At 52.6% G+C, this 10,009-nt stretch overlaps 1 protein-coding gene across 1 annotated transcript; it reads left to right on the top strand.

The window, feature by feature from the left end:
- The first annotated feature begins 3,245 nt into the window (after window positions 1-3,245).
- On the top strand, window positions 3,246-9,743 carry LOC101694136 (melanoma-associated antigen 10-like). Its single transcript, XM_004781568.3, has 5 exons — window positions 3,246-3,379; window positions 6,738-6,806; window positions 7,174-7,277; window positions 7,958-8,038; window positions 8,116-9,743. The coding sequence occupies exon 5, from the start codon at window positions 8,180-8,182 to the stop codon at window positions 9,275-9,277; it is 1,098 nt and encodes a 365-aa protein (XP_004781625.1). The 5' UTR covers window positions 3,246-3,379; window positions 6,738-6,806; window positions 7,174-7,277; window positions 7,958-8,038; window positions 8,116-8,179; the 3' UTR covers window positions 9,278-9,743.
- Window positions 9,744-10,009: the final 266 nt, after the last annotated feature.

Genomic DNA, 10,009 nt, shown 5'->3' with positions numbered 1-10,009 from the left:
ATATGCTATCACTTCTACTGTTCAAAACTACACTGGAACACAAAGCCAAAGCTGTGGATATCTATTTGGCGATATGATCACATATGTAGAAAACTCTAAGAAATAAGTATGTGGAATAGTCAGATGAATAAGAAACCTCAGAAAGATAGTGTAAATTCACTATAGCAAAAGCAAGAGCCTTGTGGCAAAAGCAAGAGCCTTGGTGCACAAAAGCAATAATCAATTAGAATATGTGATAGAAAATATCTCACTCATAACAGCAAAAAAATCCAAAAATTACCTTAAAAAATCATTACAAAAATGTATGAGATCTTTTTGGAGGCAAGTATAAAAGTTTACTAACAAGGCACCTGGATGGCTTAGTTGGTTAAGTGTCTGCCTTTGGCTCAGGTCATGATCCCAGGGTCCTGGGATTGAGCCCCACATCAGGCTTCCGGCTCTGTGGGGAGTCTGCTTCTCCCTCTGCCCCTCTCCCCTGCTCATTGTCTCTCTCCTTCAACAATAAATAAATAAAATCTTTAAAAAAATATTTACTAACAGATTCAGGTAAAATAAGTCCCTAACAAACAGCAGTGTAGCATATTCATTGACAGAATACACATCATCATAAAGATGCCAATTTTTTTTAAGATTTTATTTATTTGACAGAGATCACAAGTAGGCAGAGAGGCAGGCAGAGAGATAGAGAGGAGGAAGCAGGCTCCCTGCTGAGCAGAGAGCCCAATGCAGGGTTTGATCCCCAGACCCTGGGATCGTGACCTGAGCTGAAGGCAGAGGCTTTAACCCACTGAGCCACCCAGGCGCCCAAGATGTCAATTCTTGATAAGAATCAACAGACTTAATGTTCGTAGGTATCAAGATGGCAATAGAGCTTCAGCTCCTGTCTTCTCCCAGAATTGGGCCTATAGAAGGGAGAATAAAAACAAATACCAGTAATAAAATTTAAACAACACAACTTGAGAAACCCCTAGGGAAAACTGAGGAATGAGTTGAACTGCTACTTGTGTTTTGGGTGAGGAAGTTTAAAAGAAGTTGGGGAGACTTTGTAGCTTGCAATAATAAAAGGCAGATGGTAGGCTAGGGAGGGGCCAGCCTTTTAAATTTCTGCTCCTGCTTCATTGCAGAAATCTGAGACTGCACCTCAGAGCACAGATGCAGGAGCCTTGGGGTAATATCAGGACAGCAGGGAAGACAGGGTTGATGGAAGCAGTATGACTCCAGTCTGCTAATAATCATCTGAAACTGTACTAAGGACTGGTCTTTAAAAAAGTATTTTAGCAGAATATAAAGTATGAACTAAAAACAGAATAGCGGCTATCACAATGAATCACCCATAGTAAGGGTAGGTATTTTTTTATGAAAAAAAATATATTACATGTACATTTTGGAGAGATGTACCATGCATGATATATTTCTCACTACAAATGAAAGTCATAAAAAAGAAAATCACTGCCCTGGACAATGCAATATCAGATAAACTCAAAAGAGGTAGGACCTTCCAAAATCATGCTGTTCAGCCTCTTCTATGTAGAAAGTAAATTTTTTAGAATAAAAAGTTTCCAATGTCTAAGTCTGGTTGGTGAAGAAACCTCAAGGGAAGTTGTGCTTCTCTGTCATGGGTGCTGCTACTACTGCCCCTGGCATCTAGCTTGGAACCTGAAACCATTCTCTGTAAGAGTTGCACGTGAGCAAATGTTCAGAGCTGGTAGGAAGGGGAATTTCCTACATGGTATTAAATAGAGAAGCCAGGATACAAGATGAGGACCCTCAAGAGAGAGCTAAGGGGTCCGCCCATTCCAGAACATAGGGTATCCCACAGAATCCAAGGCGGGGGGCTGGTCTTGGCTAGACATCAAGGTGAGGATCCTGAGGGAGGACTAAATAGACCCAGGGCCCAGACAGAAGTGCCACAGAATCTAGTCTTTTGCCTGCTTTGGGCCCTGGGAGGCCCTAGAGCATGGCAGCCAAATGGGGTGTTCCCCTGATGTTCCACTAGGGCATCAGAGAGAGGTGAGAACTTTGATGTGAGGGGCCCAGTTTCCTGTCAGGAGAAGGGAGGGGACTCTGGCTCTGCCCGGCATCCAGAGGAGGATCTTAAGGAAGGGTTGAGAAGACTCCGCAGACCGAGGGGGACTCACAGAAAGCTGCCTATGTAACGAGAACGGGGGAGCCCAGGCAGGTCAGTCAGGCAGAAGTGCCCCCTCTTTGCATAGAGGGCGTCTCAGGAAAACAAGGGCCTTGGGCTGAGGGGTGCATCAGGTCTGCAAAAGGGAGGACAAGCAAGCCCTGTCAGTAGTAGATACAAACGCTTTGGACACGTCCCAAGGTTTGTCTACAATCTCAGACGGCAGGGTGGTGACACGGAGCTTGCCCTGCCCCTGACGTCAACCCTCAGTTGCCCCGGTGCCAAATGGCCCATAAGATGCTCCCTCACTTTCATGTTGATGTTCTCGGAAAGGGGACAGTCTTCTGGGGCCAGTGAGCTCAGCTCCAGAGAGAGAAGTGGCTAAGGCTGTGCCGGGAGTCAAGAGGAGGCCCCTGAGCTAGGACGGAGGGGTTTCCCCACCCCAGACGTAGGGTCCCGGTTTCGCCCTGCCCATGGAGTCACTGCAGGGAGACCCCAAGCGAGTTCCCATATGTGGTGTGTCTGGACTTTCGTGTGAGGCGTGTGAGGGACTTGAGGCTTGCTCTGAGCCGAGCCGACTTGGGTCAGAACAGAGAGGACTCGTAGGCTCTGCCCGACTTCGAGGTGAGGACCCTAAAGCGGGAAGGGGGAGGCTTCCCCTGGCATGGGGTGGGGGCCGAGCTCTATCCTGCCGGTGCCATCAGTCCTGGAAAGTCCCGGGCACGGGTGGTCGGATTTGGAGGAACTTTCGTCTTAGGACGGGGAGGGTGTGAGGCTTCGTCTGAGGAGGTCTGACTCTATCAGGGGAGGGACGAGTCCCAGGCCTTGCTGGCACTAGAGGAGGACCCTGAGGGGGGGTGAGGGCAGCTCCACAGATAAAGGGGCCCCCACTGCCACCTTGCCCTTAATGTCAACCCTGAGAAGACCAGGCAGGGTCCCCGGATGTTCGGTGTCCTGACCTCTGAGAGCTGAGGGGTGGGGCTTCAGATCACCAGAGAGGGAGGAGTCATAGGTCTAGCCAATCACTGAGGTGAAGGCTTTGGCGGGAAGGCGGGAAGGCACCACCCATCGCCTCTAAAGGGCCTCTAGCCCGCCTCGCCCTCTGCAGTCATCCCGGGGAGACCCCGGGCAGAGTTCCCGTATGTGGCGTGTCTGGACTTTCTTGTGAGGAGTGTGAGGGACTTGAGGCTTGCTCTGAGCCGAGCAGACTTGGGTCAAAACAGAGAGGACTCCTAGGCTCTGCCCGACTTCGAGGTGAGGACCCCAAAGTGGGAAGGGGGAGGCTTCCCCTGGCATGGGGTGGGGGCCGAGCTCTATCCTGCTGGTGCCATCTATCCTGCCGGTGCCATCAATCCTGGAAAGTCCTGGGCATGGGTGGTCGGATTTGGAGGAACTTTCCTCTTGTGACTCGGGGGGTGTGAGGCTTCGTCTGAGGGGGTCTGACTCTGTCAGGGGAGGGACGAGTCCCAGGCCTTGCTGGCACTAGAGGAGGACCCTGAGTGGGGAGTGAAGGAAGGCCCCCATAGATAAAGCCCCCCCCCCCACTGCCTCTGCCCTTACTGCCAACCCTGAGAAGACCAGGCAGGGTCCCCGGATGTTCGGTGTCCTGACCTCTGAGAGCTGAGGGGTGGAGCTTCAGATCACCAGAGAGGGAGGAGTCGTAGTTCTAGCCAATCACTGAGGTGAAGGCTTTGGCGGGAAGGTGTGAAGGCACCACCCACCGCATATAGAGGGCCTCTAGCTCTGCCCCCTCCTTGCCCCTGCGATCATCCCGGGGAGACCCCGGGTGGAGTTCCCGTATGTGGCGTGTCTGGACTACGGTGTGAGGAGAGTGAGGGGCTTGAGGCTTGCTCTGAGGGAGAAGGCGGAAGCTTCCGCTGGCAGAGGGTGGGGGCCGAGCTCTGGCCTGCGGGTTCCCTCGGTCCTGGAAAGCCCGGGTACGGGTGCTCGAATGCGGAGTTTCCCGACTTTCGTCTTGGGATTCTGGAGCACCTGGGGCTTTCTGTCAGGGGTGAGGAGTTCCGTCCGGAGAGGGCGGAATCCCAGGCTCTGTGAGGCGTCGAGGTGAGGACCCTGAGGGAGGAGGTGGAGGCGCCCCTCCGCAGAGGTGGGGGCGGAGACCCGCCCACCGTCAACCCCGGGAAAGCCCAGACGCGTCAGACAGGGCCTGTGGTGACAGCGGTGCGGGCGTCCAAGGGTCGGGACACTTTGTGTGAGGCGCCTCCGACTCCGGTCCGCAGCGGGACCGCCTCAGGCGTTTCCCGGCAGGGGGTGAGGCCCCGGAAGGAGAGCGGAGCCTCCGCTCACTGCAGATGAGGCGGGTGAGGTGGCGGCGCAGGGCGGGGGTGCGCGGGCAAAGCCCGCCGCGCTCGCTGTGGGCGCTGAGGAGCCTCAGGCCTGGCTTCCGAGTGTTCTGTCTCGGCTTCCATTTGGGGCGTCTGAGGGACGCGAGGCTAGTTAGAGCTGGACTCGGGGCGGCGGAGGGACGCGTCCCTGGCTTGCCCGCACGAGGTGAGCACCCCAGGGTGGGGGCCTGTCACCACAGAATGGGCGCGCGGCCCCCGCCCCGCCCCTAGCGTCTTCCCAGAATGCTCTGCTCAGCGCCCCGTGCGTGTTTTATCCGGACGTCGATCTTGGGGGTCTGAGGGACGCGAGGCTTTTCCTCAGGGAGGCCGATTCGGCTTGCGGGAGGGAGGAGCCCCAGGCCCCGGCAGGCGTTAAAACGAGGACCCTGAGAAAGGACTGAGGGGAGCCCCCGCCGCGGAAGGGGTGCCCCCAGCCCTCCGCCCCGACCCTGTGGTCTGCCCCGAAGGCTCCACGCAGGGCCCAGGTGTGGTGTATCCGGGCGTGGTGTACCCCGACGTGCATCTTGGAGCCTGAGGCAACGAGGCTTTTCCTGAGGGGTGTGGGCTCAGGTCAGTAGAGGGAGGATTCCTAGGCCCCGTGAGGCCTCAAGGTGGGCACCGTGAGGGGACAGTGCAGGGACCTCCCAGTCCAGACAGTGGGGGCTCCGTTAGGAGCCAGCCCCTCCTCGTGTCGGCCCTGAGGAGACTTGAGCAGGGCTGTGGAGCACAGGGACAATTCTTTCTCCCCCTGACTGACCTCTCTGGCATCTCGAGGAGATGTTGCCCATGGGGGAGGGGCCATCCTCAGGTCAGCAGAAGGGAGGGGATGCAGGCCCTGTCAGGAATAAAGATGAATAGATTTGCGCAGGTGATGGCACCTTCTACTGCAGACAGAGGGCTCCACTCTGCCCCCGCTGGCAGCCACGGGAGGACTCAGGCCGTGGTGGGCCGACGCCGTGTGCCCTCAGTTCCTCCACGATGTGGGGCGGCTTGTTTCATGGCAGTGAGGCCTTCGTCTGAGGGGGCGGTATGAGTACCTTAAGGGAAGAAGGACGATCTCCTCCCACTGCAGAACAGACGGGATTCAGCTCCTGCTGTGAGTCCTGGGGGTGGCAGGATGCGGTTTCTCTTTCCTTTTGTTTGGAGGTTCTCAGGGGAACGAGGACATAGGTCTGAAGGGTGAAGGGGCAAGGGCAGCTTCTTAAAGGGGGGAGTCCCAGGCCCCATCAGGGTTCAATTAAAGGACTCAGGACACCCCTGTCACCAGAGCAGACGGGACCCAGTGCTTCTCCACCCTTGCTGTCAACATGGGAGGACCAGGGACATAGTTACTGGATGTGGCCACCCCTCCATTTTTTTCTGGTTGGGGGTCCAAGGGAAGCGAAGACCTTGGTCTGATGGGTATAGCCTGAGTGCAGCAAAGGAATCCTGAGCCCTGCCAGGTGTCAAGAGGAGGACTCTGAGGGAGGATTTAGAGGACCTCTCATCCTAAAGACAGAGGTCTTGCAGAAACTTGCCCCTGCGTGAACCCTGGGAGGCCACACAGCAGGGTTGCCAAATATAGTGCTTCCCCATTCCCACTTTGGGAGTCTGAGGGAGGTGAGGCTTTTTCTGAGGGTTATAACCTCAGGTTAATAGAGGATACAGTCCAGACCCTGCCAGGCATCAAGGAGAGGACCATGAGGGAGGATGGAGAGGACCTTCCACCCTAGGTAGATGTGGTCTTGGTCTATCTTGAAAATGCCCCAAGAGAGAGGAGGTCCTAGCCCTGCCCTGCCCCTTCTGTCAACCCCAGGAGTCCACAGGCAAGGTTGGCTAGATGTGACATTTCCTTTTGTCTGGGGGAGAGTCTTAGAGAGGTGAAGACCTTGGTCTGAGGAGATGACACATCAGTTCAGAAGAGGGAGGAGACCCAGGCTCTGTCAGGAATCAAGTTAAGGACCCTTGGTGAAGCCTGAAACCACCTCCCCTCCCCTAAAAAGAAGGATGCCACAGAATCACAGCCCTGGAAGTGTGAGCAGGGTGGCTAGGTGGGAGGAACTCTCACTTCTGCTACAGACTGTACCAGGAATCAAGGGGATAGAGTGGCTCATAGAGCTGAGGTCTTCTTTGGAGGGGGAGACTTCAAGTCAGCAGAGAGTAGGACAGGCCTTTCCAGAAGTACAAATATCCTGAGGGAGGACTGGGTGTATTTTCCATGCTGGAATGGAACCCAGGTAGGAGTGGCTGGGTTTGGTGTCTTTTTACTTTTGTTTGGAGTATTCCAGGGAGGTGAAGGGCTTGGTCTGAGCTGGTGACTTCAGAGGGAGGAGTCCCAGGATCTGTGACAAGTCAAGGTAAGTTAAGGACCTTGAAGGAAGACTGAGGGTACCCCCAACCAGACAGAAGGAGCCTCACAGAAACTTCACCCTGTCCCCACTCTGGGAGGATCTGGCTAGGATGTCCAGATGTGGTACATCACTTCCTGCATGGGGTAGGTGGAAGAGTTTCTGGGAAGTGAGACCTTAGTCTGAGAGGTTGATTTCAGGTCACCAGATGGAGTAGGCCCAGGCCCTGTCATGAGTAAAGAATACCTTGAGGAAGACAGAGGGACACGCCCCCCCCCCCAATCTGAGACAGATGGAACCTAGCCCTTGCTATCAGCCCTTGGGAGACCCTGGGAAGTGGTGACTGGCTGTGATGTCTCTACACTTTTGTCTTGAGGGACTTGGAGATGAGGTCCATTGTTTGAGTGTGAAGACAGGTCAGTTGAAGAAGCCACATCAGGTTAGAAGAGGGAGGAGTCCCAAGCTCTACCAGGAGTCAAGGTAAGGACCTTTGGTGAAGAACAAAGGTACTTCCCATGTCAGAAAGAAGAGACCCCATAAAGACTGGCTCACTTCTTTTCTCAGCCCTGGGACAACCAAGCAGGGTTGCCTGGATATAGTATGTCCTCACTTTCCAAGGTAAGGGAAGTGTCCCAGAGAGGTGAGGTCATGGCCTGAGGGGTGATAGTCAGTCAGCAGGGAGTAGCCTGGGCTGTTCCAGGAGTAAAGATGAGTGCCATGAAGGCAGAATTGAGGAGAACCCCACCACAGAACAGGTGGGGCCCTCCCCTTGCTTGTAGTACTGGAAGGATCTAGCAAAGGTGGCAAGATAAGGTTCTTCTTCTCTTTTGTGCAGGGGTTCTCAGGAAGGTGAGGGTCTTGCTCTGAGGAGGAGACACATCAGGTCAGCAGAGGGAGGAGTCCCAGTCTCTGCCAGAGTTTAAGCTAGGGACCCTGAGTGAGGACTGAAGGCATACCCAGCCCTACCCTGCCCCTGCTGTCAGCTCTGGGATGCCCTGGGGCATAGTGAACAGATATGGTATCCTGCCAGTCCCATCATGGTGGTCTCAGGGAGGTGAAGGCTTGCTCTGAAGGGGCCAGACCCAGGAAAGCAGAGGGAGGAAAACTTGAGCTGAGCTGGCTGGCTGCACCCTGAAGAGCTTTCTCATATCCTCCTATAGGTTTCTAGGAAACAAACCATCCAGGAAGACAGAAGCTCTCTGAGGCCCTACAGCACCACCCCCCACCCCCACAAAGAGCCTGTAAGTTGGCTTTTGTTAGAGCTGCCCAGTGTGCGTTTCTCTGCTGAGACCGCTGACCACCTTCCTCCCTCCCATAGGTCTGTGGTACCCCATCTCCCACTGTCTAGCTCATACTTCTTGGTACTGCCAACAGGAGTCATCATGCCTCACTCTCCAAAGCGTCTACGCCTTGCATTTGAGCCAGACTTTCAAACCCAAATTGAGATACAAGGTCTAAAAGTGGCAGATGTTCTCATAGCTGAGGACAAGGAGGAGACTTCCTCTGTTTCCTCTTGCTCTTTCAACTTCTCCTACCCCTCCACTTCCTCCTCCCCGCCTTCCTCTCCTGTGATTCCACTCTCCCCAGAGAAGGAGGAGGAAGAGGAGCCTGCTGCAACACTGAGTCCTCCCCAGAGTCCTCAGAGCTCCTTCTGCTCCTTCTCTGCATCATGGAACACATCAGAGGAAGTCTCCAATAGCCAAGAAGTAGAGGATACAGGTTCTCTGGAGACCTCAACAGACAATGAATCTTTGCCCAGAGACCCACTAGATGAGGGGGTGGCTGATTTGGTGCATTTCATGATCCTCAAGTATCGATTGAAGGAGCCCATCACAAAGGCAGAAATGCTGAAGGTTGTTGTCGAAAAATATAAGGAAAAATTCCCTGTGATCTTCAAGAAAGCTTCTAAGTGTTTGGAGGTGATCTCTGGCATTGATGTAAAGGAAGTGGACCCCACCACCCACTCCTATGTCCTTGTCAACTCACTGGACCTCACCCATGATGAGATGCTTAGTGACAACCAGAGCATGCCTAAAAATGGTCTCCTGATAATCATCTTGGGTGTGATCTTCATAGAGGGCAATTGTGCCCCTGAGGAAGACATCTGGGATTTCCTGAATATGATAGGAATATATGCTGGGAGGGAGCATTTCATTTATGGGGAACCCAGGAAGCTCATCACCACAGATTGGGTGCAGGAGAATTACCTGGAGTATCGGCAGGTGCTTAACAGCCATCCTCCACGCTATGAATTCCTGTGGGGTCCCAGGGCTCATGCTGAAACCAGTAAGATGAAAGTTCTGGAGTTTTTGGCTAAGATCAAAGGGACCGACCCCATTTCTTTCTCATGCTGGTATGAGGAGGCTTTAAGAGATGAGGAAGGGAGGGCCCAGGCCAGAACTGAGTCTGTAGATAATACTGCTACCACGTTCATTGCACAGCATTGGTCAGCAGCTTCTTCTGCCCCAACTGAAGAGTGAGCCCAAATATTCACTCTGTATTTGAAGAGGGAAGTCTTGGCTCTGAATGGAGGAGGGTTAGGGTCAAGCTAGGGAGAACACAGTATAGAACTTTGTGTTCCTGTTCTATATGGATGATTTGGAGGTTTATTTTTTCCCCCTCTTGATATTCTTCAAATGCTGTTTTTTAAATATATAGGGTGTATTAGTTTTAGAATTGAAGTATATAAATGAATTTGTCACACATCTATTGTTTATCAGATTTAAGAATATGAATTTTGATATTTTATAAAACAAACTGGGGGACCTTCCCTCTTATTTTATGATCTGGAACAAGATAACATGATACTGGAATAGGAATTTCCTTTGAAATATGAAAAAAATGTAAAGGTGGTTAATTTTTGCATTCCCTTAACCACTTCAATTTATTGTTCTGTAAAATTAAAAGAAACCTACCTGGGTTTGCTTGGCTTACTGAAGAAAGTAGGCATAATCTTAATAAATCTTCTTGTAAAAAACCCTGCTTACAGACTCTTTTATTCGCCAAAGATTAATTAGATATTTTCTCCTTGGAAAGCACTGTGTTAATAGTGGAAATAGTAGGATAAACAAGACATCCTTAATCATAAAATGGTAAATGCTAGGAGCAGCAGTCATCAGGAAAATGGTGAGATGTCTTCTAATACCTAAAGAACAAGTAAGAACAAGGAGTGATGAAGTGGCTATCCAGATGTGGGCAGTCAAGTAGAAATG

The sequence above is a fragment of the Mustela putorius genome, unplaced genomic scaffold (assembly GCF_011764305.1).
Source record: "Mustela putorius furo isolate JIRA1106 unplaced genomic scaffold, ASM1176430v1.1 tig00003899_pilon_pilon_pilon, whole genome shotgun sequence".
Taxonomy (NCBI): Eukaryota; Metazoa; Chordata; class Mammalia; order Carnivora; family Mustelidae; genus Mustela; species Mustela putorius.
Note: the sequence above shows the minus strand (reverse complement) of the source record. Positions and strands in the feature narration are given on the sequence as shown.

Excerpts from the sequence above, each read along its gene's own strand:
- LOC101694136 (XM_004781568.3), top strand. The coding sequence starts at position 8,180 with ATGCCTCACTCTCCAAAGCGTCTACGCCTTGCATTTGAGCCAGACTTT.